The sequence below is a fragment of the Plecotus auritus genome, assembly GCF_963455305.1.
Source record: "Plecotus auritus genome assembly, chromosome: 12".
NCBI lineage: Eukaryota > Metazoa > Chordata > Mammalia > Chiroptera > Vespertilionidae > Plecotus > Plecotus auritus.
Genome location: NC_137778.1, coordinates 5,552,160 through 5,578,746, shown reverse-complemented (window position 1 = coordinate 5,578,746; position 26,587 = coordinate 5,552,160). Strand labels below are relative to the sequence as shown.

Genomic DNA, 26,587 nt, shown 5'->3' with positions numbered 1-26,587 from the left:
CCCCTCACTTAATGCTGCCCTTGAGGGCAGGTCATAAAGTGGAGCTGGCAGGGGCTGACTGCCCCGCAGTTAATATGCATATTTTGAGCTCTGCCATTGGCGAGCCACTTCAGAGACTGACTGCTGTGATGATGATGGGCAGGCAGAAGGAGGGCAGAGAGTTTCAAATTAAACCAAAATCCTACTGTCTGCCTTTGAGGCGTTCTAGTCTAGAGCACAGAGGGAAATACACATGTGAAATGACTTGTGGACAATTAATAAATAAGTTTCCAAAAGTATGAAAGCCAACAGGCCATTGGGCTCCTGGCCTTCTGCTTTTGTTCTTCCCAGCCCTTTGCAAGCTTCCCAATTACCATCCCAAAGTACCGGCCAGGGACCCAGGCGTCATTGTCCTCGCATGCTTATTTATCCGTAACCTGATTTTTCCCAGGCCCCAGGCTTAGAACCAGGGCTGAAATTCAAGGCTGCCCATCACCTGTAAGAAATGGATGGGGCCAGCGGAGCAGTTGGACAAAGCTATGATCCTCCCACCCGTCCCGTAGTCCTTAGGAAGCTGGGGACCCCACAGTCCTTAGGAAGCTGGGGACCCCACAGTGGGTATGGGATGAGAACGTTAACACTCTGTTCCATGCTGCTTCCCTTTGTGGCTCTTCCCAGCATGGTGCCAATGAAGATGCTGTGGATGCAGAAAATCGTAGTCCACTGCACTGGGCAGGTGTGTGCCAGGAGACTGTGGGCACAGGGCTGCAGGGAAGATAGGGTAGGAAGGGAGGGGGGGATAACATTTGGTGGAGAGGGCAGGGCTGTTTACTAAGATAGTTGGAGGGGCTGTTGGGTCGCGATCTGACTAGGTGCACTTCCTGCTCCCCTTCACCCAATCACCCCTCAACCCTCCCCAGCTTCCTCTGGCTGTGCCTCAAGTGTGCTCCTGCTGTGTGACCATGAAGCCTTCCTGGATGTGCTAGACAATGTGAGTGTCAGCGGGGCCCTGGCCAGTGTCGGCACGGGCAGGCTGCTGCTCTCTCTGAGCTTGATTGGCTACCTTCTGTGAGCAGGGGTTGTACAGCACCACCTTTTCTTCCTCCCCCTCCTCTTCCTCACAGAGAGGTTAAGCCTTATCTTCTGGAGAGCTTTTAACCCTTAGAAAGGGGTATTTAGCCCTCAGACTGGGCTTCTTTCCTGGAGAGGTGTGGGGAGAGGGAGCTAGTAGGACTGTGTCAAACCCCTGGCTGCTCATGAACTCTCTTTCCACAATCCATGCAGGATGGACGCACACCCCTGATGATCGCCTCGCTGGGCGGTCACGCAGCTATCTGCTCACAGTTACTGCAGAGAGGCGCCCGAGTCAATGTCACAGACAAGGATGACAAGTGAGCCCTCCCCGTCTTCCCACCCCCAATCCAGGCCCTGGCCAATCTAGGAAGGAGCCACTGGGCAAAGCGGGTGTGTGCGCGCACGTGTGTGTGTGTGTGTGGGGGCGGGGCATGTATGTGTGTGGGGGGGCAGGTTGGTCTCTGTGTTCTTGGTCTCTTTTCTTCTGAGTGGTGGCTTAGAAGAGATCTCCTGCTGCTTCACTGTTTTCCTCTCGAGACGGGAAGCAGTTTTCCTTATCCTCTTTTATTCAGCTGCAGTCACCACCATCTTTCCTAATGTAGATAACTTGGGAAGTAGAATCCATACCTCTGGACTCATTAGTTTAATTTACTGGTTTTCAAACTATCTTCCGAGCAATGGAATCCTTCTCTCCAATAAAGAATTTATGCAGAATCTTAATATGTAAAGCAGAGAAAAATGAAGCCATCAGCCCCTGCTTTCTGATGCTGCAGCTCCAGGAATGGCATTTGAAAAGTTCTGGTCTTGCCCGGCCGGCATAGCTCAGTGGTTGAGTGTGTTGACCTATGAACCAGGAGGTTGTGGGCTCAATCCCCAGTGTGGGGTGTGCAGGAGGCAGCGGGTCAATGATTCCCATCATTGATATTTCTATCTCTCTCTCCCTCTCCCTTGCTCTCTGAAAAAAATAAATTAAAAAATATATATATATATATTTGTCCTAACCCAAAGGTCGGCTCTGATCCTGGCCTGTGAGAACGGCAGCGCTGAAGTGGCTGAGCTGCTCCTGAGCCATGGAGCGAACGTGGGGGCGGTGGACAGCGCGGGCCACGACGCTCTGTATTACGGCCTGCGCACACAAGACAAGGCGCTGCGGAAGCTGCTGCAGCAGGCCCTGAGCTGGCGGCGGGGAGGTAAGCCAGTTCCCTTGTGTAACTTCAAGATCCTCCCCAAGAGCTCAGGAAAGCTTCTTAGAATCCCATTTGTCCCCATGGAAACAATCCACCTGACAGATAATTGCCACCGTAGCCCAGAGTTTGCTTATTTCTTGCTACTATGAGATGACCCCAAGTTCCCAAAAGCAGGGCCACCAAGGTCCTTAATGAAGCCCCGTCTTACTCAAGGCAGCTCGGGCTGGCGCTATCGCTAGGACTTGTGAGCTGTGGTTGAACATCTGTGTGGTTTCCCAGTCACTCTCTCCCCCCTGCGGGACTGGAAGCCCCGCAGATGACCGGCCATGTCTGTTTTGTTCATCATCGATGTCCGGTGCCTGTAACTGCGCCTGGTATCGTGTCCAATAAAGTGAGTGAACACAATGAGTGAGCTGAGGTAGGGAACCAAGGCTGCTGGGTTGAACAGGAGTGGCTCCCAGCTCCAGGAAGACTGTGTGGTGAGGGTTATGACACTGAGGGCCACTCCTCTCAGTGAGGGTCACATTTTCCTCATGTCTTTTCATATAGGTCAGGGGCTGGTTCAACACCCAGATGCTGCATCTAAGGTAAGACCCTAAGTGCCTCCCCTTCCGACCCACCCAGGCCATCCCACCGGGATACCTCCCAGGCAGTGGCCCTTGGGGGCAGCAAGATGGTCTAAGCGCAGGGAGGCCCTCCCGGGGCCGGGATAGCTGCCCTGGCTTCCCATTACTCTTCTGTTTCCTGCACAGGCCTCTCCATCTGAACCTCCAATAGGTTCTCCGCCCAAGAGCCCCTGGGGAGCAGAGCCCACAGTGCAGCAGGAAGGGGAGCATGACGATGCATGCTCAGAGGAGTGGAAGTGGAAGTATGAAGAGGAGCAGAAGAAAGTTTCTCAGTTGGAGCAGGAGCTGGTGGGAAAGACAGAAGAGTGCAAGGCTCAAGCTGCAGCCTACCTGAGCCTGGCCAACCAGATCCGAGAACAGGTGCAGGAGCTGGGGCTGCTGCTCTTCCGAGAGCCCAGAGCTCCAGACGGGCAGAGTCCTAGTATCCGTCCTGGAGGGGATGGCATGGAGCAGGGCTCCCCCCTGGACCTGCTGGCTGAGGGCATACGAGAGCTAAAGAAGCAGCAGCAGGCAGTAGCCGCAGCCGCAGCCAACCCAGTATTAGCTCCCAAGAAGGCTGAAGATTCATCCCCCCCGGAGATGTATTATGAAGCCCATGGAAGGTCCCAACCAGAACAGGGGCCACCCCAGGACCCAAAGTCTGAGATCCCGGGGGAAGCCACAGGACAGCAACTGACGACTGACGGTGGGCAGGCCCTTGGCCCTGAGCATGCAGACCAGCCGCATGCTGGCCAGAAGGAGAGGCTGAAGGCCCCAGGGGCGGAAAGAGCAGACACAGTGGCTGAAGCTGTGGGCACAGCAGCCATGAACCAGCTACTGCTACAACTGAGGGAGGAGCTGGCTGCTGTGTGGCGAGAAAAGGATGCTGCCCTGGGGGCTTTGTCAAGACCCGTCCTGGAGGGAGTACTGGGGGCGGCCCGGGCTGAGGCCACAGCGGCCGCCTGGGAGAAGATGGAGGCCAGGCTGGAGCAGGTGCTGCTGAAGCTGGATCGGGCCAAGGCGGGGCTACAAGCGACACTTGTGACCCCTGCCCAGGAGTCCAGAGAAGGAGCCCCACAGGCAGGCTCAGAAACCATGGCGGAAGAGGATGAAGAGAAGGAGACAGGGGCTCCTGGGACCCAGCGGGAGTCTCCAGGGGTCCCTGGCAGGCAACAGCCGCCCGGAGGAGGGCTGGCTAAGGGAGTGCTGGAGAAGGAGGTGTCGGCCCTGAGACTGAGCAACAGTAACCTGCTGGAGGAGCTGGGGGAGCTGGGCCGGGAGCGGCAGCGGCTGCAAGGGGAGCTGCAGTCCCTGAGCCAGCGGCTGCAGCGGGAGTTTGTGCCCCGGCCGGTGGCGCAGGTTCAGCTCCAGCAGCTGCGGAGGAGCGTGGGGCTGCTGACCGATGAACTGGCCTTGGAGAAGGAGGCCACCGAGAAGCTGCGGAGGCACCTGGCGTCGCAGAGCAGCGGCCTCCGGGGGCTGTGGGACTGCCTGCCCCCAGACCTGGTGGGCAAGGCCAGTGCCCGGGGCCCTGGCACCGAGCCCCTGCAGGAGCTGCAGGCCTACATCAGCGCCCTGGTCGCCAGGCACCGCGAGGCCCAGCAGGTGCTGGCGAGGCTGGAGGAGGAAAACCAGCGGCTGCGGGGAGGCCCCGCTTCACACCCGGAACCCGGCACCTCCTCCAAGGTGACGGGACCCCCTGAAGTGGCCGCTTTGGAGCAGGACTTGGGGAAGCTGGAAGAGGAGCTGCGCGCCGTGCAGGCCTCGATGCGCGGGAAGAGCCAGGAGATCGGGAAGCTGAAGCAGCTGCTGTACCAGGCCACGGAGGAGGTGGCCGAGCTGCGCGCGAGGGAGGCGGCTAGCCTGCGGCAGCACGAGAGGGCACGCAGCTCGCTGGCGGCCCAGGCCCAGGCGTGGGGCCAGGAGCTGAAGGCCCTGCTGGAGAAGTACAACTCCGCCTGCCGCGAGGTGGGCCGGCTGCAGGAGGCCGTGGCCGACGAGCGCTGCCGCAGCGGGGACCTGGCGGCCCGGGCCACGGAGCAGGAGCGTCAGGCCAGCGAGATGCGCGGGCGCTCTGAGCAGTTTGAGAAAACGGTGGGGCTGCTGAGAGAGAAGATGGAGCATCTTCTGGGGGCTTGCCAGGACAAGGAGACCAAGGTGATGAGATCAGGCGGCGGTGGGGAAGGTTTGCTAACTGCATCTACCTTTGGTTAGTCAGATGAATCCCTCCCAACCAGAACGCCAACCATTTGCAAAGATGACGCTATGTTCTCTGGGTCTAAGGTGGTTTGGGGTTAAGATTGGAGGTGAGGGCTGGCAGTGTGTCTCAGTGGTTGAGCATCTACCTATGGACCAGGAGGTCAGGTTGGATTCCCAGTCAGGCCATATGCCTGGGTTGTGAGCTGGATCCCCAGTGTGGAGCGTGCAGGAGGCAGCCGATCAATGATTCTCTCTCATCATTGATGTTTTTCTCTCTCTCTCTCGTCCTCTCTGAAATCAATTATACATACACACACACACACACACACACATATATATTATATATATAACACACACATATATATATATATATATATATATATATATATATATATATATAAAACATATATATATATATATATATTAGAGGCCCGGTGCACGAAATTTGTGCACGGGGCGAGGGGGGTGTGTCCCTCAGCCCAGCCAGCAACCTCTCCAATCTGGGACCCTCGAGGGATGTCTAACTTCCTGTTTTGGACTCTGGTTTTAGAAGCAAATCTGGGCCTAAACGGGCAGTTGGACATCACTCTCACAATCCAGGACTGCTGGTTCCCAACTACTCTCCTGCCTGCCTTCCTGATTGCTCCTAACCACTCTGCCTGTCAGCCTGATCACCCCCTAATCACTCCCCTGCCAGCCTGATTGATGTCTAACTGCTCCCCTGCCAGCCTGTTTGCCCCCAACTTCCCTCCTCTGCCGGCCTGGTCACCCCTAACTGCCCTCCCCTGCTGGCTTGATCACCCCCAACTGCCCTCCCTTGCAGGCCTGGTCCCTCCCACCTGTCCTCCCTGCTGGCCATCTTGTGGTGGCCATCTTGTGTCCACATGGGGGCAGGATCTTTGACCACATGGGGCAGCCATCTTGTGTGTTGGAGTGATGGTCAATCTGCATATTACTCTTTTCTTAGATAGGATATATAGATTGGAGGTGAGGTATAAATAGGAGAGAGAAAGGGGCTTAGGTGTTAAAATCTGGACTCTGGTTTTAGAAGCAATGTGGCGGGGCTCCCACCTGTGGAGTAGTGTGGTTTATTAGCATTTTGACTTCAATCTGTTTTAGCCTGAGAGCAGGTCTGGTGATATGGTGGGTTGCTGTGGTTTTGCTAGGGTTCTGAGAAGGTGAGTCAAGGCTGATTAAGAAACGTAGACTAGGCTACAGGTCCACTTCATCCCTTCCCTTCCATCCAAGTAGGTTCTGCAAAAGATTTCCATTGGCAAAGAGCACCAATGCAAAGTAAAATGTTTGAAAACCGCCGTGTTCGATACCTGAGTTTCCTAATGATTGCTCTAAGTCTGCATGTGTCTAGGGGCATATTTCATGAATTCATAAAAAAAATTTTTTTTAAATCAACTTATAAATGAATTTGGTAATTCTAGAACTTTACCTGTGAAATGAATTCAGACTTCTCATTCAAATTTATGTACATGATCAAATTTATAATGACTCAAAAATATAGGGAGCATATCCTATCTAATAAAGAGGGAATATGCTAATTGACCCTCACACCATCACAAAGATGGTGGTGCCCACAGCCTATAAGGAGGGAATATGCTAATTGACTGCCACACTTTCCAAGATGGTGGTGCCCACAGCCATAAGATGGCAGTGCCCAGTCCCGTCAGCCCTGCCAGCGTGCCTGCCTCCGGAGTCCCCCAGTCCCCTCAGCCCCCCAGCCCCCCAGGGCCGGCCCAAGGTGCAGGCAAGCCTCGGATGGCGGCTGCCCAACCACCCAGGGCCACCCGAGGCTCAGAAAACCAGGGCCGCCAGAGGCTTGTGCTGCCAGCAGTGGCAGCAGCAGAGGTGTGATGGGGCATCGCCTTCCCTTGATCACCGGGTTGCCTCCCGCCCCTGAGGGCTCCCGGACTGTGAGAGGGGCCAGGCCGGGCTGAGGGACCCCCCGCCCTCCAGTGCTTCCAGTGCATGCATTTTCATGCACCAGGCCTCTAGTATTTTACATAATACACAGCACATAAAAATAGAAGAAAAGTTATACAGAATAGGATTCGGTGTGGGGTGGAGCCAATTAAAGAAAGGACGGGTTTCTGTTGGTGTGGAAGGAGAAGAGGAAAGAGAGAAAATGGGTAAAAGAAAATAGTGTAGTAGATGTTGGACTGATATCGTCTGGATTTCTATTTCAGTTTCAAAACTTACTGATTGAACTCGAGTGAGTTATCTAAGCCTTGGTGTCTCCAAGTCCCAGTTTTTTTCATGTATAAGATGAGGCTAATAAGAGGGTTGTTGTGAGGATTACATTAAATAAGATATTGTATTTAAAATACTCGGAATGATTTTTTGAAAATGGTAAGTGCTCAATCAGTTATTTTTATTATTCTCACTCCCACCATTCCTATTACTGCTGGTTATCCTTAACCACATTTGTGCCGCAGCCTCACAACCACAAACACTCCTCTCCATTTCGCTCAGTGGTCAGCAGCCAGAAGTGGTTCAGGACCCAGTGCAGACTTAAGAGCATGGACCATTAATTCAAAAAGATCTTGGTTCAAGTCATATGTCATCACTTATTAGCTGTATGATTTTGACAAATTATTTAACAAAATGTGAGTAATAATACTTCCTTCAGAGAAGTGTTGTTCCTCCCAGAACAGAAGTAGAGCTGTTTTGAGTACCACATGAGACAAGGTGTGTAAAAGCATCTGGCACATAGTACATACTCAGCAAAGGGAAGCTGACCTTGACCCTGGGTGGTGGGGGGGTGGGCATGACTTGGGCCTCACTGGTTCCCTTTGGCCTCAGATCAAGGAGTTGTTGAAGAAGGTGGAGCAGCTTTCAGAGGAAGTCCTAGCAGTTCGGGGAGAAAATGCGCGCCTTGCCTCGCAGCTGCGGGTATGTTTGGTCCCTTAGGGAAATGGTCACGGCTAGAGAAGAGGGTGGACAGGGGAAGTGATGTGGGAGGATGCTGGGAATCGCAGAGACCTGTTCAAACAGTGGTCCAGGCTGGGCTAGTGATGGGTCGAGGGAGACTATCTGGCCCAGCTGACCACTTAATTTCATTGTTCCTCATGCTTGGGGGTTAGGGTGAGTATGGAGGGTAGGCACATAACCCCCATTGATGCTCACCCCCAGGATTCTCAGAAGAACCATGAAGAGATCATCGCTACCTATAGAAACCATCTACTGAGTGCTGCTCAGGTGAGCAAGGGGGAGGGAGGGACAGAGAGTTGGGTAGGGGGTATTGTATTTGGGGTCCCTTTTCTTACCCACACATATTTGTCATTTCCCGGAAAGCTAGCCTTTAGATGTTCTAGTGCCAGGTCTCTGGATCTCCTGAGGTATGGGAATGTGAGGGGGAGAGGTGTTTGTCCCCCCTTTTCAATTCCTGACCCACTGTAAAGCCTTTTATGCCCTGTCCCTTATGCCCTTTCTCAATTCCCTCCTAGGCCTATTTATCCCTCACCAAGGAAGGGGGGGGGGGGACTTCCTCCTCTATTAGGAATAATAACTACAAAGGATTTATTAGCATTTTGTGTACCTGGAGCTTTGCTTCAGATTCAGGGTCGTAACCCTCACAGCAGCGCTGAAAAGTAATCATCATTGCTTTCCTTGAAAAGATTAGGAAACATCCATGAAGTTAAATACTGTTTAAGTGAGGGCTCATCGTTAGCAAACAGCATTCCACCGTACCTCAGGCCTTTCCCTCACCCGTCTCCCCATTTCCTATTCTTCTTCTTCTCCCTTTCTTTCTTTCTTGCCGCCCCCAGGGCTACATGGAACAAGATGTATACAATATCCTGCTGCGAATCCTCAGCAGGCAGGAGAAGAGGGGCAGCGCCGGCCCTGAGGGGCCCGGGATTCCTCTCCTGTAAGTTGTGGGCTGAGGCTGAGGAGGGCAGGAGCTTGGAGAAAGGACTTGGGAAGAGGCTTAAGGATGGGAATTGGAGTCTCCTTTTGCTCCAAGTGGTGGCTGACACTGGGGAGTCCTGTGCCACAGAGCACTTGAAGTGAGGTTCACTGAGAAGTCACAATAATGGGCATCACTGGGTGGAGTCAGTGCCTGAAGGGGCTGACCTGGGATGGAGACTGAGAAGGGGAGTTGACCTTTTACGATGAGTGATGGTGGGAGAGTGCTACCAAGCTGTTTCCTAGGGTAGGACTCTACAAACGGCAGAAGCTCTCCTTCATTCCCACACCATTCATTCAAAGAATAGTCTTCTCTCATATTTCTCCCCACTCCTATGCTGATGGCCATCTTCTCCAGCCCAGAGCGATGAGGATCCCCTTTAGCATCTTGGCATGGGCGGGAGGAGACTGAGGCTTGGAAGTGTGTGCATTTCACCCTTGACTTTCTTCTTGCAGGGAATAAGAGCACCACTGGTTGCCAGAGGCTCCATCAGGCTGCAGTGGGTGGGAGGTTGGCCATTAGGGATAGTGTGGGTGAGCTTTGCCTGACATTAGGGAGCCCAGACCTGAGAATCGGAACCCTGGAATCAGCATGGATGAAACCAGAGGAGGTATGGATCGAAGCCAGCTGTGTAAAAAATAAAGCAGGGGCAATCTGGTACCGGCTGTCATTGTTTTTCTGCTTAAGGTGGGGGCAGGAATCTTTTCATCACAAATGGCTCCATAAGCCAGCAGCTTTTAAACTTTATGGTCCACAGTTAGAAATACATTTTACTTCCTGTGTGGACATACGTGAAATAGTATGTCTCCTTACTATTTCTATTCTAGCCTATTCTCTGCTATTATACTCCACTGAAAAAATACTGGTCAAGCCGAAACCGGTTTGGCTCAGTGGATAGAGCGTCGGCCTGCGGACTGAAGGGTCCTGGGTTCGATTCCGGTCAGGGGCATGTGCCTTGGTTGCGGGCACGTCCCCGGTGGGGGGTTTGCAGGAGGCAGCTGATCGATGTTTCTAACTCTCTATTCCTCTCCCTTCCTCTCTGTAAAAAATCAATAAAATATATATATATATATAAAAATACTGGTCAAAATACATCCACTAATGGGTCAAGGCTCAGTGGGAAAATCAGCCCCTGTGAAAGTGGGGATTGACACTCTTCCTTTGTCTTTCACAAATCCGTCTCTGACTGACCAATGCAGCTCTAATGTTCGGCCTCGGGACTCCCGAGTCCACTGTTTAAGGAGGAGACTTTGAGAGGCGTGGATTTTCTTTGAGATGTATAATCTAAAATAGTCTATCATGTGTTAAACCATGGGTTTAGGTTGGAAGCACATGGTCTCATGTGGTCAGTGTTCTTTGCCCCAGGAGCAAAGAGGGATGAAAAGTCTGATTCCAGGGAAAGGGATGAAGGGACACTCAGAGTTGGCTTCTTCCCTGTAGTTCTGTTCTCAGACTGAAAAAAATATGCCTCTCTCTTGGCCACTTCCCCTGGTCTCCTCTCCTTCCTGTTTGTCCAGTAGCCAAATTGCTAGGTGAGAATGAGGCAGTGAAGCCCTCCAAAATCTGGAATTTTGGCTTGGTGCTCCCCACAATGATCCCTCCCCATCCTTTCTCTCAGCCTGCCCCTGCTGGATTATGCAGGGTAGTGGGGGGAGAGGGGTGTCAGCCTACAGTGGTTTGGCAGTAAAGAGACTGCCTGGGTTGAGAGAAGAGTGGGGAGGGGCTGCCATGGAAGACGGGGCCCACACAAGGGCTGCACAGTCTGGCTGCAGGGCGTGGCCAGGGAAAGAGCAGTGTAGATCAGGCCCTAGAGGAGATGGGGGTCAGCTTTGGGGTTTGTGTGGATGGGCTCAGGACTGCTTTAAGGCTGGGAGAATGGACACCAGAAGGACTGATGTAGAAAGGGAAAAGGAGGTGCAGCTGCCAAGAGGAAGAGCATCAAAAAGGCCCAAATCACTTCTTTAACAGAACCTCTCTCCTTCCTGCTCTCAGAGAACAGAAAAGAACTATTCCCTATTTTATTACATAGGGTGTGGGTGGGAAAATGACACTGCAGAGAGAAGGGTCCAGAGAGGGGGAAATCATCTAAGTTCAGGGATGAGTCAGGAAACAGCTTTGGTAATGGCAGCCGGGCCTTTGGCTCCCTCTGGGGCTCCTAGAAGCTTATCCCAGGATGGCTGAGTTATAGGAATGGTCATAATTGTGTGTGTGTGTGTGTGTGTTTAAAATATATTTTATTGATTTTTTACAGAGAGGAAGGGAGAGGGATAGAGAGAAACATCGGGGGGTATTGGGGGAATAAGGACACATATGTAATACCTTAATCAATAAATTAAAAAAAAAAAACATTGATGAGAAACATTGATCAGCTGCCTCCTGCACACTCCCTACTGGGGATGTGCCCGCAACCAAGGTACATGCCCTTGACCGGAATCAAACCCGGGACCCTTCAGTCCACAGGCCGACGTATCCACTGAGCCAAACCGGTTAGGGCCATAATGTTAAGGTTCACACAAAAGTGGAACTTTCCTCAGTCTCTGGTCTTCCCAATAACCCTACATCCCCATGAATTGCTACCCCAACAACCCAGGCCCTGAAATTCTTGATTTCATAGATAAATCTCAAAGTAACTGTAGTCCTACTGTTCCTTCTTCCTGGGCCCTCCATTTAATGGGACTTCTGCAGGGGCTTATACTCTTCTTTCACTTCCCTCTCGTCCCCCACTTTTCTGATGTAGTTTATGGGTGAAGCTTGGGAGGCCATGATGGGGCGGGCCCAGATGTCTTTGAATACCCTCAATATGGAACTTGGTCCTGATTTGCAGTTTCGCTCCTTTGACTGGTAACATTAATTTATTATACTGATATTTAAAGAGTCTACTACATACCAGGCAAGAGATAGTGAAAGCACCAAAAAGGATCTTGTACCCATGGAGCTTGCGTGCAGGATCAGATTCAGGTGCCCTGGTTCCTAGTTTTCTAGTGTCCTGTAAGGATGCTAGGACTTATAACTTACAAACTATTAAAGGAGACCCCTCCTTTATGAAATCACTAGGAATGAAGGTGAGGTTAACTTTTTTCTTTTCTATTTTTACAGCTTTAACGAGGTATAATTGACACACAATAACTGTATGTACTTACAGTGTACAATTTGATAAGTTTTGACATATGTATATACCCATGAAATCATCACACAATCAAGGTAATGAACATATCCATCACTCACAAAGAGTTTCCCCGTCACTTTTTAAAATCCTCACCCGAGGATGTTTTCCATTGATTTTAGAGAGAGGGAGGGAGGGACAACGTGAGAGAGCACGGACTGCCTCTAGACCTGTCTCTCTCTTTTTTTTTTTTTACTTATCCCTATCCTCCTCCTTTTGAGATCAGTGAAAATTCTAGAAGATACAAATTAGTCCATAGTAAGTTTTGATCTAGAGGCATGAACAAAAAATGAGCTTTTGGCCTGATGAAGACTCAAGTGTTGGAGTGAGTAGTTGGAATTAGGAACCAAATACTTGGAACTTGAGTTTAGCTTGAAGTCCCACCATTCCTGGCAGCAAAGAAGCAAGGATGCCTGGCTGGTGTGGCTCAGTGGTTGAGCATCGACTTATGATCCAGGAGGTCACGGTTCGATCCCCGGTCAGGGCATATACCTGGGTTGTGGGCTTGATCCCCAGTGTGGGGCGTGTAGGAGGCAGCCGATCAATGATTCTCATCATTGATGTTTCTCGCTCTCTCTCCCTTCCTCTCTGAAATCAATAAAAATATTTTTTTTAAAAAAAGCAAGGAAAGAACCCAAGTTCAGATGAAAGTGGACATCTTCCCTAGGGCCAAAATCCACGAAGTAGTTGGGCCTGGTTCAGTCCAACAGGTACCTGGGGCGTTGGTAGGCTGGCATCCCCAGGCCCCCGGCTGAGTGGGGTCTCATGGGGAGGAGTACACTGAGGCTTAAGCTGGATGAATTATTCATATTCATCAAAGCACTTTTTGTATGCTGATTGTAGGTTTAACTGTCTTATCACTCACTGCAAAGCTTTCAAGTCTCAGCAACTAACAATCTCTGAACAGCATTCAAATATTTGTCGACCAAATACATTATCATTTAGTTCCCAGCCGACTAACTATATTTGCTGCCAGTACCTCGTTTGGGTACACTGCCCTCAAGTTGGTGCTTTCATGAGACCTGCATGTGAGTGGTTAGCTGGGTGGAGAATGGGGAGTCTGCCAAGTCCAAGGCTTTGGAAGAAGGAAAGCAAGCAATTAAGAGAGAGGCAGGAAGATGTCTTTCCTGGGAGGTAAGAAAACTTCCCCTGTTCACCTTCAGCAACCCCAAAGGTGTGGGGTCTCTGGTGTCTTTGGGGTGGAGGGTAGGAGCCCACAGGTAGAGTGAGGGCTTAGATACGCTTTGGATTCCAGCAGCCCAGGCTTTTTCTCCAGGGAGAGTCTCATTCCAAGTTGGAACCTCTCTCTGCAGTCAGATCCCTGGTCCACGGTCTCATTCCCAGCCTGCCCCCACCCAGCGCCAGGGACGGAGCAGAAACAAGAACGCCGAGATCCGAGCAGGCCCGCTCTGCAGACCCACTCACTGGAGGAGTTAACTTCTCCAGCGCCTGACTCCGAGTCCCTCCCTCCCGCGCCCCAGATTCCGCCCCCTCCCCTCTTCTCCGCCGTGCGGGCGGGCGGGCTGGCCCGGAGAGGGCGGCCCCAGCCCGGGCGCTGGCCGGGCGGAGCTCCCGCCGGGCGGAGCCGCGGCTGCAGAGTCCAGCGTTGGGACTGACCTCTAGCTGAGCAGCCGGAACGCGCCACGCGCCCCCTCCCCCACCGGCCAGCCCCCTCGGAGCGCCCTCCCCGCTCCCCGAAACCGATCCGGTAAGTCGCGCTCGGCACCGAACTTTCCTGCTGCCGAGTCGGAGTCCTGCGGCCGGACCCGGAGCTGCGCTGTAGTTGGCGGGGGTTTGGGGTGGGGGTGGGGAATGGGGCTTGAGAACTGCCGTCCGGAACTGAACTAGTCGCGGCTCCAGAGCTCCCCTACAATGGGCCGATCGCACCCACCCCCGAGGCGGTACTCTGGATTTCGCTGGTTAAACTTGCAGGGAACTTCGCTCCCCTCCCCCACTGCTGAGGCTCGGCAGTTCCCGATTCTTTCCGAATAGCTCATCCCTCCCGACTCCGGCGTCCGGCCCCCTCCCGGGGCCCTCTGGCCGCCTCCGCTTAACCGCTGGGGACCCCGCAACCTCGGGCCGTGCGCCCTCCGCGCCCACCCGGCTCGCATCCTGGCCCCAGATTTGCGGGCCGCATCCCGGCGGTGGGAGGGGCTGCGGCCGAGCCCGTCCCGCGCGCGGCGGGCGGGGCCGGGGGGCGGGGGCCGGACGGGGCGGAGCAGCCGCGATCTGCGGCCGGCGCGGGGCGGAGAGTCGCGCGCCGGTGCCTGGGCCTGGCCGGCCCTGCTCGCGCCCGCGATGCCTCAAGATGGCGGAGCTGGGCGAGCTGAAGGTGCCGGGCCTGCCCGCCCTCCCGGGGCCCGGGCCGGAGCGGCGGCGGGGATGGGCGCTGCGGGCTGGCGGGCGGGAACGCGCTGGAGGCCGGTGCTGGGACGCTAGAAGCCGGCAGTGGGCGAGGAGGGCTGCGGCGTGGCTCGGGGGCGGGGCCGCGGGTAGATGCAGGGGTGGGGCCGAGGGGTGCAGCGGGGGGGGGGGGGGGCCGCGGCGCAGGGGGCGGGGCGCGGGGCAATGCAGGGGTGGGACTGAGGGGTGCAGCGCGGGGGGGCGAGGAGCAGAGGGGCGGGGCGCGGGGCAATGCAGGGGGGCGCTGAGGGGTGCATCTGGGGAAGCCGAGGTGCAGGGGGCGGGGGGCGGGGGCCGCAGCTGGGGGGGGCCGCGGCGCAGGGGGCGGGACTGAGGGGTGCGTCTGGGGAGGCCAAGGCGCCGGGGGCGGGGACGCGGGGCAGATGTAGGGGTGCATCGGCGGGGGGGCCCCCCCGAGGCGCAGGGGCGGGGCCGGGGCAGATGCAGGGGTGGGGCCGACGGGTTGCAGCTGGGATGGCCGAGGCGCAGGGGGCGGGGACGCGAGTAGAAGTCGGATTTGGCAGTGGAGGCGGAGGTAGGGGTAGGGCCGGAGGGAGAAGCTGTCGTGGAGGCTGAGGGGCGCGTCGATCGCGGCCTAGCGATGTGTCGTTGGGGCAGATGTAGGGCTGGGGCTGGGGTTGCAGGCTCCTTGGGGAGAGGTGGGAGCTTTGGGGCCCGAGCCTTGGGAAGGGCCCTTGGCGGCCCCGAGCTGGGGGCGGGGTTGAAGCATCCGGTGCCCGAGAGGCAGGTCCTGGTCCAGTGAGTGGCCTTTGGGCAGAGGCGGAGGAGTGTGAAACTCCGGGATAGAAAGGCGGAGGTTCTTGCTGAAGCCAGTGGGGAAATAAAGGCAGAGGAAATGAGGATGGCAGAGCGGTGGCGGAGCAAGTGTTCCATCAGTCCTCAAAAGGGCCGGGAGCCTTAGGCCTCCTATGCGGGAAGAATTGTGGCGGGCTTGCGAGGCCTGCCCATGGCAGGGACCTAGACATTCACGCTTAACCGCCTCGTCCCCAGTTTTGGTCTTGTTTTCCTCTGAAAAGTAGGACTGAGGGAGGTGGTTATGTAAATGACACCGAGAAAGGATTTGGGGTAGTTGTGAGCATTGAACCTGACCTGAAAACCCTGGCCACGAAGCTTCAGGAGCTTGGGGAAAACAGCTGAGGGGGATTGTGGTGTTGGGAGGTGTGGGCCATGGGCCCAAGCCTCCAGCCACCTGGCCCTTCTCCCCTGTGGGCTGTCTGGCCGCAGGAAATCCCTTCTTCCCCCTCTTCCCTGTCTCCTGTCCTCTTCCCTGGAGGCTGGGATGGGTGTGAGAGTCTGAGAAAGAGCAGGAAAGGAAGTAAGCAGCTTGAAGGAGAGTCCAGGCTGCAGGCAGGATGGAGGTAGGAGGTTGCAGTGGGCTCAGAGGTGTGCCAGAGGCTGGCTTGCTGTCTGCACCCTGCCCCCACCTGGTCAGCTTGCAGGCGTGGGCAGATAGGGTTGCTCAAGCTCTGGGGATCCTGGGTAGGTTGACCGGAGAGGGTTACTAAAGTGGAACTAAAGTGTCCCTTTGGCCAGGTTGGCTGTCTGGCAGTAAACCACAGGCCGAAAGCACCTTTCGGATCAGTCCTGGGAAGAGGCATTGCCCGCCTGGTAGCTCAGCCCGTGTCTTTGGCAGGACAGGCCTCTGTCAGGCAGGATTCTCAAGCTTCTCTGTTGTCCACAGCACATGGTGATGAGTTTCCGGGTGTCTGAGCTCCAGGTGCTCCTTGGCTTTGCTGGACGGAACAAGAGTGGACGGAAGCACGAGCTCCTGGCCAAGGCCCTGCACCTCCTCAAGTCCAGCTGTGCCCCCAGCGTCCAGATGAAGATCAAAGAGCTTTACCGCCGGCGCTTCCCCCGCAAGACACTGGGGCCCTCAGATCTCTCCCTTCTCTCTTTGCCCCCTGGAACCCCTCCTGTGGGCTCCTCTGGTCCTCTAGCTCCCATCCCCCCGGCCCTCTTGGCCCCTGGCACCTTGCTGGGCCCCAAGCGTGAAGTGGACATGCACCCCCCTCTGCCCCAGCCTGTGCACCCTGACGTCACCATGAAGCCATTGCCCTTCTATGAAGTCCACGGGGAGCTCATCCGGCCCACCACCCTCGGTACGGCTCTTGGCGGTCCCTCCGTTCTCCCTGGACTCCATGCCTCTTCCCAAGCCTTTCCTAGGCTTCAATCCTGTGGAATCATCAGCCTGGGATGGGGGCCTCTTGGCAGCCTGGGCTCGGGCGTGGGAATAACTGCCCCTTCTTGTCCTCAGCGTCCACCTCTAGCCAGCGGTTTGAGGAAGCGCACTTTACTTTTGCGCTCACACCCCAGCAAGTGCAGCAGATCCTCACGTCCAGGTACCACCTCTTCAGTGCTCTCACCTCTCCCCCGGTGTTACTCCTGGCCTCTGCTCTTCTTCTTGGCCCTGCTCTCCCTGTCCATCCCTCTGAACCTGCATTGTCTCTCATTCTCTTGTATGTGTCTTTGCTATCCCCTGGTCCTAATTTTCTGTGTCTTTCCATTCACCCCTGCCCTCTGGGGCCACATACTGATACCTCACCCTCTCCCTCCCTGTGACAGAGAGGTCCTACCGGGAGCCAAATGCGATTATACCATCCAGGTGCAGCTAAGGTGAGCTGATCTCCCCTGCCTCCCTGCCGGGCTGTCTTTGGGGTGGGGATGAAGTAAGGGTATGGCAGATACTCCGAGGAGATATCCTGGCTCTGCCACATCCCCCAGCCCTGGGACTCTTGTTTTATGCTGGCGATTCAGCTCAAGAAACTGAACCCCATTCTTTTCTCTTCTCTCATCTCGTCCTAGGTTCTGTCTCTGTGAGACCAGCTGCCCCCAGGAGGATTATTTCCCCCCCAACCTGTTTGTCAAGGTCAATGGGAAACTGTGCCCCCTGCCGGTAAATGCTCTTCCCTTCTGGCAGTAACCCCTTCTGTTTCAGTTCCTAAATGTTCACTACAAACCTGTTATGAAAGAGACATGCGTAGCACAGTGCCTGGCACACAGTAGGTACTCAGTTAAGGCACACAGTAGGTACTCAGTTAACTGGTCGAATCAATATAATCCAGAGAGTACTAAGATAGGGCTGAACAAGGTTCTGTCAGAATCCAGAGGAGTGATGTTAGTTCAATCCAAATGTTCAGGGAAGGCTTCTCAGAGGTGATGACTCTAGAGCTGAGAGTTGGACCAAATATGGCATCCCTATATGCTTCCTCCTCTAGAACTCAGTGAGCGGGTTCCTGTTTTGTTGGCCAATGAATAAGCTCTCCCTTTCACCTAGGAATAACTCCATACACAATGATAGTGCTCCAGTCACTGAGTGGGCCCCATGTCCTTGGTCAATGACCTGGCCTTCCCTCCAGGGAGTGAGTAACCCGAGACCAGAAGTCTTGACCAGTCTGTCCCTTCCCCAGGGTTACCTTCCTCCTACCAAGAATGGGGCTGAGCCCAAGAGGCCCAGCCGCCCCATCAACATCACACCCCTGGCTCGACTCTCGGCCACTGTTCCCAACACCATCGTGGTCAACTGGTCATCTGAGTTTGGACGGGTGAGCATGGCTGAGTCAGGGAGGATGGAGAAGCCGGCAATGCAGGGAGTGGGGAGGAATGTTTGGGAAGCGTCTTCCTCTCAATGGGTCTCTGCTGTCTCTGGTCCTCATGGGACAAAGGGTAGGGGGGTGGTGTGCAGGGCAGAGGCTAACTGTCTCCCCACCTCCAAGTAGAATTACTCCTTGTCCGTGTACCTGGTGAGGCAGCTGACGGCAGGGACCCTTCTCCAAAAACTCAGGGCAAAGGGCATCCGGAACCCAGATCACTCCCGGGCACTGAGTGAGTAGCATCCTGCCCCTCTTCCCACTCTCATCTGGATCCAAGTCTTCCTGGCCCTCTAGCCTTTTAAATCAAACCCAGACTCCTCTTATGACAATTTACCTCACCTCTCACATTAACCTCAACCCTCCCCTTACGCCTTACCAGTCATAGTGGTGGAGAAGTTGGACCACTTCCAGGCACCGAGTGACACCCTTGCGTTCCCTAACTCTGGCTCCACTGGAAATGGGTTCTCCCACCTGGACAGGATCTTAAGGATCATCTACTCTTACTCTCTCTTGATGCTTCAGTTCCCTCTAGGTCATCTCTGCCAGAGTGTCACCAGCTGTATTTAAGCATCTTCAGGGATCGGGAAATCTCCCCACCCACACACTTACCCACACAGCCTTCATAATCCAGATCCCAGACCACCCCAGGTGACAGCCTGCGGGCCCCCCAAGGCTCGCTTCCCGGCTGCCTCTCAGCCAGCACCCTCTGCTTCTGGCCTCACCACCTGCCAGGCTTCCTCTCCAGCCTTGCTGGCCCCATGGCTCTGGCTTCACTCTTGTTTCAGTCAAGGAGAAACTGACCGCTGACCCGGACAGTGAGGTGGCCACTACAAGTCTCCGGGTGTCACTCATGTGCCCGGTGGGTACAAGGGAGAAGAGAAGGGGGAGGGGGGCTGGGTTAAACCTCTGGACAGAGGAGGGTGCCTAGGGGCACTGGAGTGAGGCTTTCTGGGGCGTGGGGCTCTGACCAGAGAACTTGTCTCCCCGCAGCTCGGCAAGATGCGCTTGACCGTCCCTTGTCGTGCCCTCACCTGTGCCCACCTGCAGAGCTTCGATGCTGCCCTGTATCTACAGATGAATGAGAAGAAGCCAACGTGGACGTGTCCTGTGTGTGACAAGAAGGCTCCCTATGAATCTCTTATCATTGATGGGTAGGGCCCCTCTGCTTTGTCCTTGCCTAGGATAGCCACTAGGACGCTCTCTCGCTCTTACATATAGGCACGTGTATAGATATGTGTGTGTGTATACATATGCATACATATATGTACTCTGTCCCCTTTTATACGATCTACTTACATATTCCCAACATTGAGGACTTAGTACATGTTAGGCATGGCGCTGAGCACTCTGCACACCTTGTTTCCTTGTGTCCTCAGAGTAACTGTGACAGAGGTACCCTCCTTACAAGAGCGGACACCGGGGCCTAGAGAGATGGAGCATTTTGCCCAAAGTTATATTGTTAGTAAGTGGCAGAGCCACTGTAGCGAACTAGTATAGCGCTTACGACCTGACCTCTCAGGAGCCCAGCAATGAAGTTCTGTGAGGGCCTGGAGATGCTGACCTAGCTAGTTCTCTGGCCCCTTCCAGACCTACGTCATGGTTCTTGTTCCCAGGGCCCTTTTCTTTTCTTTTTAAAATATATTTTATTGATATTTTACGGAGAGGAAGGGAGAGGGATAGAGAGCTAGAAACATCGATGAGAGAGAAACATTGATCAGCTGCCTCCTGCACACCTCCCACTGGGGATGTGCCCGCAACCAAGGTACGTGCCCTTGACCGGAATCGAACCTGGGGACCCTTCAGTCCGCAGGCCGACGCTCTACCCACTGAGCCAAACCGGTTTCGGCCCCAGGGCCCTTTTCAAGGTGGTGCGTGGAGTTCTCTCCCTCTGCTCCTTGCTCTGTCCCTGGCACTACATGTGACAGGTGCTTAGAAGATACTTATTTTGAAACTGTTTGCAGAGCTCGTTTACATACATGCTGGTTCTCACAACCCTGTTCAGTAGGGAGGATGATATCCCCATTTTACAGATGTGGAAACTGAGGTTCAGGACGGTGAGTAGCAGAATTTCCTGCCTACTGTCCCTGCCACCTCCCAGTCCCATGAATTCCCTTCTCTCCCTCCCCCAGTTTATTCATGGAGATTCTTAATTCCTGTTCGGATTGTGATGAGATCCAGTTCATGGAAGATGGATCCTGGTGCCCATTGAAACCCAAGAAGGAGGCATCTGAGGTTTGCCCCCCGCCAGGGTATGGGCTGGATGGTGAGTGACCCCCTATCCCCCAGCTGAGCTAAGTCTTGAATGGCCTCTTCTCTGAGACAGTCTCCTTATCACCCACAGGCCCCCCGTACAGCCCAGTCCAAGAGGGCAATCCATCAGAGAATAAGAAGAAGGTTGAAGTTATTGACCTGACAATAGAAAGCTCATCAGATGAGGAGGACCTGCCCCCCACCAAGAAGCACTGTCCTGTCACCTCAGCTACCATCCCGGCTCTACCCGGAAGCAAAGGGTATGAGGAAATAGTCTGAATCTCTTGCAGAAGAAAAAGGAAAAAGCCAGGAGAGCTTTCTGGTCACTGCGCAAAGCCTGGTGCAGAGGGGACTCGGGGGGCCGAGCCGGGCGAGGGCATCTGTGGTCCGCTGGCTGCCCCAGCTCCTTGTCTCCCCACAGGGTCCTGGCATCTGGTCACCAGCCGTCGTCCGTGCTCCGGAGCCCTGCGCTGGGCGCGCTGGGCGGAGAGTTCCTGTCCAGTCTCCCACTGCATGAGTACCCACCTGCCTTCCCCCTAGGGGCGGACATCCAAGGTAGGATGCGCCACCAAGTGGGGCCCTTCACTGTTCCATCCGCCCCGGAACCAGGTCAGAGCCCTGCTGCTTTTCAGAGCGTTCTGGGTCTCTGCAAAGGGCCACAATCCAGGGAACTCTTGTTGTTGTTTTTTGCGGTGAAGGGGTCAGACAGGAAGTTGATTTTAATTTTTTTCTTACCAGGTTTAGATTTATTTTCTTTCCTTCAGACTGAAAGTCAGGTAAGTGATCCCTTCTCCTATGAAGATCTCAGGTCCCTGAAGCTTCCTTTCTGGGCACCAGTGGGCACCCTGCCTCTCTCACTTTCCCTGTGGACTTACATCGGCTTCTCTGAGAGAGAAGAGGGGATGGAACAGGCAGTTTATTTCCCTCCGAGGCCGCCCTAGCACTTCCTCAGATTCTCACCTACGTCTTCCTTGATCCCTGTTGCTGTTCTGTCTCCAGAGATTTCAGTGTAGTCCCGCCCCTCGCCTGCTCACCCTCTGCCCATGTGCACTGAGCACCATGCCTGCCTCCTTTGGACATTCCACACTTCAGACACCCACAAGGCTAAGGAAATAGCCATCTGGAGGAGCTGTGTCAAGGCAGGGAGTCAGGGTGGGTGTGGGAAAGTAGGAAAAGAATCAGAGAAGCTCCCCTGCTTCTCAGAGAACTCGGGACCCAGAGGGGTTGCTTTATCCCAGGATGTTTCCGAGATGAGCGATGGGAGGCAGGTAAAGAACGGATAAAATCTTACACTGTGTCCTTGATTCCCCCAGCACTACGGCCCCTCCGTCATCACCTCGCTAGATGAGCAGGATGCCCTTGGCCATTTCTTCCAGTACCGAGGGACCCCTTCCCACTTCCTGGGCCCACTAGCCCCCACACTGGGGAGCTCTCACCGCAGCACCACTCCAGCACCCCCTCCTGGCCGTGTCAGTAGCATTGTAGCTCCTGGGGGGGCCTTGAGGGAGGGGCACGGAGGACCCCTGCCCCCAGGTCCCTCTTTGACTGGCTGCAGGTCAGACATCATTTCCCTGGACTGAGTCCCCTGGATTATGGAACCTTCACTGTCTCCCAACACTGAGCAAGGATGCTGTGGAGTCCAGAGCCCTGGCCACTCTGCCCCCTAGCGGGGGTTTGGCCACAGGCAAGAAAGACCTTCACAGACACTAGTTTTTGGCCTCATTTCTGTCTGACAAGGCCAGCGTCCAAAGGGTTAATATTTAACCTCTTTTAAAGGACATTTGGGTCCTATTTTTTGAAGTGTTCTTGAGATGGCTGGCATATTCCTTTGGGTATGTCAGCGTCGGCAGTGGGAGGCAAATGGGATGGGATGGGAGTTGCGGGAAGGGTCCTCTGCTGTCCCCAGATGCCCTCGCTTCCCAGTCCCCAAACCATGGCTCAGTTCTGTCCCCGGAGCCACTGTCGCTTCATGTCCATCCGTTCTCTTTGGCCAGACAGACAGGTGGAGAAACTAAGACAGACACATGGACAGAGAACTCTATTTTGGGTTGTAGATTTTTTGTACATAAACAAGGAAAACCAAAATACATCCAAAGATGACCTCCCCTGCCTCCTACTTCCCAGTACATCTCCCTGAGGAGACAAGGCCTTAGCCCTGACGCCCAGGCGTTTGGGAGCAGGGCCCGGCCTATGCCTGGGGCTCGCTCTCTATTTATATATTTAAGTTCACAGCGTTTCTTATGCTGACCAGCCCGGGGCTGAGCCGCTAAAGGCCCGCAGCCCTGTGGCGAGGTCTGGCTGATTCTGCACCTTTCCTGGGAGGTGGGAGGACCGGTGTGTCCCCAGTCTCCTCTGTCAGGCTCCTCCAGGGCCTAGGACCTCTGTTGTAATTTTACTTTTTATTCCCAAAGTTGTAGCAAAGTTCTTACCCATAATAAAGGTTGTGAATCTTCTGTGTCATAGAGGTGGGCTGGGGAGGGGATTATGCACTTGGCTTTCCAGATCCCTGGTCTGGGGGGAGGGGGTCCATATTCTGTTCTTCCTTTGCAGGCCCAGGGTCCACATGAGCTCCAGTGTCACATGGTAGGGGTGTCACACTGCGGATTCCCAAGAGCAGTTGTTCTTCCTTCCCCCCGCTCCCCTGAGCCCTAGTGCAGTCAGCCCAGTACTGGGGAGCGCTCCCTCACCTGCCCAGGTGTTGCAGCCAGAGCCTGAGGGCAAACTTGGTCCCGGTGCTGACCCTCTCTCCGCCTCCTGCGGTGGCCGGGGTCGTCCGCAGCAGTGTGGACACGGGCAGGGCCAGCGGCCGGGCTTCTCCGCCCTCCTCCAGTTCCAGGGCACTGCACAATGACAGCTCGTGTGTGAGCTCTGGCTTAGCCACTTCCATAGCCATTAAGCCGTCTAACCCTCCCAACCACCACTGGAGACAGGTGGGTGGGTGTTTACCTCATTCTACAGAAAGGACACGGGTTCAGGGAGGGTTAAATGGTGCCCCTGTGGGAGAGTGGGGCACAAACCCAGGTCGTCAGGGCTAGCCAGTCAGAGCAGGAACCCTTGGCGTTGGGAAGGACAGTGTCTTTGATCTCTGTTCTCTTCATTATCAGTTGATCAACTCACCCCCCAAATCTCTCCTGTCACTCAAGTCCTCCATGGCCCCAGGAAATAGAAGCTGAGTTTTCCAATGTGTATGTATGTGTTGGTGTGTTGGAGGGTCAGGGAGCGGCTCTTACTTACAGGACAGAGGGTGGTAGGTCCTGGGAGAGATGTCTGGGTGCCTCTGTCCCATCCTCTGAGACAGCCACTGCAGCTGCTACATCTGGGCCCAGCCATAGAAAGGCGCTCACTTCACTTGGGTTTGGTTGGATCCGGGCCTGGGGCCAGACATGTTGATCCCTTTACCATGGCCTCTGTCAGGAGGCCTATTCTGATCACAACCTACCCACTGGTGGATGGAGAGGAACTTGGGGCCCGGAGGAAGGCTTCCCCTGACACCCCCGCCTCCCCCAACCTTAGTCACAGTGAGACCAGCCTGCTAGGGCCTCCTGAGCCCGGTACCCTTCCTCCCCTGCCAGCGCTACCTGCAGCTGCTGCTGCGACTCCTGGGAGACCACCAGTAGATAGAGAACAATGTGATGGTATTTGGGGAGACCCCAGCTCAGCCTAGGTGGGTAGGCGGACTAAGAAGAAAATGGCAAAAATGAGAACTTCCTGTCTCTTCTTGAGACTTTGGAAATACAGCTGAGGAAGTGGAGGGTAGAGATGGCGCAAGAGGGTCACGGGTGAGCACCACGGATTTGGGAACTCCAGACCACCCACTCTCCAAAGGCAGGCCAGGCTGTTCCCTGGGTTCTGGTGGGGTAGAAGGTGTTGGGGGTTCTAGGTTAAATAGAGAGGTCCCTGCCTCACCTCCCATAACCCCAGGGGGACCCACGAGAACTGGCCCTGGGGCAGCTGCAGTCCACTCTCTTCCCAAAGCTCTCGGAGGCCTGCGTCCAGCAGCTGCAGAGAGAGGCCAAGTCAGAGACGCCATGCCTGACCTCCAAGGCCTTGGCCCCTCCCTCAGCCACACCCAAGCTGGTCCCAGATATGCCTCCCGGCTCAGGACGGGGTGCAGGGTGGGTTGCCGAATGGTTACCGCTTCATCAGGTTCCACGTGGCCACCTGCAACAACAGAGGCCCAGTAGGTGAGTGGCGTGTCCTTGGCCGGGGCCCCCACTCACTATTTACACTGCCCTGCAGAGGGCACGGGTGCAGGGGAGCCTCTGATGATGGCTCCGAGGCTGAGAACAGTATGGTGGGTGGAGAGCACGTTTCTTACGGGGACGGGGACCTCGTCCTCAGGGTGCTCACCTGGGGGCACCCAGAGGTTGGGGGAAACTCTGAGGGTGCGTGTCCTTCGTGTCAACAAGACAGTCTGGTCGCTGGACTGCAGGACGACGGCCACGCCCAGATCCACGCTTCGGTTCGTGGGCAGCTCGGCTCCCGGCGGCGTGGGCTGCTGGTCCAGGGCCGCGAAGGGGCAGAAGGCGGGTCGCTGGTAGGAGGGAGCCACGTGGGTTCAGGTTTCAGCAGCGGGGCGCCTGGCCCGGCCCAGGCCACACCAGCAGCCGCCCCCCTTACCCTTCCTGGCCCCGCTGAGCCCTCCCAGTCCCGTGGAGCCCCCAACCTGGAGCGGGAGCCTGGCCGTGGCGCCGGGGAAGGGCTCGGCCGAGAGGAGCAGCTGCCCGCGCCGCAGGCCGCAGTGTGTGGGCCATGGCCCGCGCCCGGTCCGGGCGCCCAGGAGGCCGCACACACTCTGCGCGAAGCCCGCCGACTGCGGGCGCCCCGAAAGCAGCAGCAGCACCCGCGCCTCCGCCATCACCGACCCGGGGTCATCGTCCGCTTGGCGCCCTCTGGTGGCCGAGCGGCGCCCCGTCGGTCCGCGTGGTCGGAAGCCAGAACGTTCCCAGGAAATTTTAGGCATCTCATTTGGGGAAGATCCATGGGTGTAAAGTTAATAAATAACAAAGGAGATCACCTCTAAATCTTCAGCTCTTTCTTCCCATCTCTGTTTAGGACAGTGACCCGCCCCCCACGACCGAACGATTTCTGGACTCAATGTCCCCTCCAAACCAGTCACAAGGCCCCTCCCCACACTGCACACCTGTAACACAGGTATTGCCTCATTAATTACATGTCTCCTAACCAAATACCCAGAAAACATTTTTGATCCGCCCCCCCCCCCCCCCGCCCTTCCTTTTGCTTCAGTTCTGGCAGGCCTCCTAGTCCTTTCTAGTCACATCCTGTTTGCAGTTCTCCCAGAACCAGGCTCTGCTTCCCTCTGGGGTTCTTTCCCTTCCACCTGGCAAATCCTCCTCCAGATCAAGACTCACACCCTGTGGCCTTTCCCCCATGGCTTCTCTGTACATGAAACCTCCCCTTATAGCCGCCCCCCTCCCCTACTGCTTTGCCTCCTCCCACTAGGCTGTGGGCTTAAGGCATAAGGCATAGTTGTCTTTGTACCCCCAAGGTCTGGCCTAGTACCTGTATGTAATAGGTGCTCAGTGAACGCCTGCCGGTGACCAGCCTGAGGCGGAGATGATATCGTTTATCTTTGTATATTATGTCTAGTATAATGGCTAGCAATTAATCGGCACTTAAATGCTTAATGAATTAGAACAAACACGGGTAAGAGGAAACTAAAGAGATTATAAAACAAAACCTGACTGCTTTAAATGACTGAAGCTGCTCTGACAAACTACATTCACTACTACGTTAACCATGGTGCCGAGACAGCAGCCTTGCTTTTAAGGAACCATGAGGAGGAAGGCAATGACTTACTGAGTACTTACCACATGCGGGTATTGGGCTAAGTGTTTTACATGCATAATTTCAGATGTGCTAGAAGCCTGGAGCTGGCAGATGTGGCTTCTGTCCATAGGCAATAGAGTGATTGCTTGGGCCAATCCACCTGCTAGCCCTGAAAATAGACTTTCCCCCTACTTGGTGGCAGTCTTTCATATTATACTCCCTACATTGTGTGTATGTATGTGTGTGTGTGTTAAAGATTACAGTGTAACAAAGAACAGGCATAGCTTTTTTTTTTCCTTTTATTGATTTCAGAGAGGAAAGGAGAGGGAGAGGGATAGAAACATCAATGATGAGAATCATTGATCTGCTGCCTCTTGCACGCCTCCTACTGGGGATTGAGCCCACAG

At 54.9% G+C, this 26,587-nt stretch overlaps 3 protein-coding genes across 6 annotated transcripts in view; 2 read left to right on the top strand and 1 right to left on the bottom strand.

Moving 5' to 3' along the window:
• The window catches only part of ANKRD35 (ankyrin repeat domain 35), a 17,946-nt gene extending 8,325 nt beyond the window's left edge, over positions 1–9,621 (top strand). Inside the window, exons 4-13 of the mRNA XM_080647620.1 lie at positions 658–715; positions 900–970; positions 1,264–1,370; positions 2,062–2,243; positions 2,790–2,827; positions 2,993–5,002; positions 7,859–7,948; positions 8,189–8,254; positions 8,824–8,924; positions 9,419–9,621. Coding sequence (XP_080503746.1) covers positions 658–715; positions 900–970; positions 1,264–1,370; positions 2,062–2,243; positions 2,790–2,827; positions 2,993–5,002; positions 7,859–7,948; positions 8,189–8,254; positions 8,824–8,924; positions 9,419–9,425 — 2,730 coding nt within the window. The 3' untranslated portion in view covers positions 9,426–9,621. The remainder of the gene's footprint in view (positions 1–657; positions 716–899; positions 971–1,263; positions 1,371–2,061; positions 2,244–2,789; positions 2,828–2,992; positions 5,003–7,858; positions 7,949–8,188; positions 8,255–8,823; positions 8,925–9,418) is intronic.
• Positions 9,622–13,651: 4,030 nt separating this feature from the next.
• PIAS3 (protein inhibitor of activated STAT 3) lies at positions 13,652–22,852 on the top strand. 4 transcript variants are annotated; one of them, XM_080648144.1, is made up of 14 exons: positions 13,652–13,834; positions 16,232–16,649; positions 16,805–16,889; positions 17,113–17,163; positions 17,353–17,443; positions 17,958–18,092; positions 18,267–18,372; positions 18,926–18,999; positions 19,131–19,291; positions 20,270–20,403; positions 20,482–20,650; positions 20,812–20,945; positions 21,129–21,166; positions 21,704–22,852. In XM_080648144.1, the coding sequence occupies exons 2-14, from the start codon at positions 16,235–16,237 to the stop codon at positions 21,968–21,970; spliced, it is 1,860 nt and encodes a 619-aa protein (XP_080504270.1). In that variant the 5' UTR covers positions 13,652–13,834; positions 16,232–16,234; the 3' UTR covers positions 21,971–22,852. The 4 variants fall into 4 exon arrangements, with proteins under 4 accessions (XP_080504270.1, XP_080504269.1, XP_080504271.1 ...); XM_080648143.1 differs by lacking the exon at positions 13,652–13,834 and adding an exon at positions 14,343–14,458; XM_080648145.1 differs by lacking the exon at positions 13,652–13,834 and adding an exon at positions 14,973–15,064.
• NUDT17 (nudix hydrolase 17) lies at positions 22,411–25,278 on the bottom strand. The gene is made up of 8 exons (XM_080648148.1): positions 25,057–25,278; positions 24,741–24,924; positions 24,526–24,551; positions 24,297–24,389; positions 23,969–24,067; positions 23,625–23,761; positions 23,078–23,230; positions 22,411–22,987 (listed from the first exon to the last, which is right to left on the bottom strand). The coding sequence occupies exons 1-8, from the start codon at positions 25,246–25,248 to the stop codon at positions 22,873–22,875; spliced, it is 999 nt and encodes a 332-aa protein (XP_080504274.1). The 5' UTR covers positions 25,249–25,278; the 3' UTR covers positions 22,411–22,872.
• Positions 25,279–26,587: the final 1,309 nt, after the last annotated feature.

What these genes read in the sequence shown, in the direction of transcription:
- NUDT17 (XM_080648148.1), bottom strand. Translation starts at nt 25,248, where the DNA reads ATGGCGGAGGCGCGGGTGCTGCTGCTGCTTTCGGGGCGCCCGCAGTCG. An exon ending in ACGTGGAACCTGATGAAGCG is followed by an intron (nt 24,390 to 24,525) that starts GTAACCATTCGG and finishes CTCTCTCTGCAG; the next exon opens with CTGCTGGACGCAGGCCTCCG. An exon ending in GACCTACCACCCTCTGTCCT is followed by an intron (nt 23,231 to 23,624) that starts GTAAGTAAGAGC and finishes GTCATTGTGCAG; the next exon opens with TGCCCTGGAACTGGAGGAGG.
- PIAS3 (XM_080648143.1), top strand. Translation starts at nt 14,435, where the DNA reads ATGGCGGAGCTGGGCGAGCTGAAG. An exon ending in CAGCAGATCCTCACGTCCAG is followed by an intron (nt 16,890 to 17,112) that starts GTACCACCTCTT and finishes TCCCTGTGACAG; the next exon opens with AGAGGTCCTACCGGGAGCCA. An exon ending in GGGTGTCACTCATGTGCCCG is followed by an intron (nt 19,000 to 19,130) that starts GTGGGTACAAGG and finishes GTCTCCCCGCAG; the next exon opens with CTCGGCAAGATGCGCTTGAC.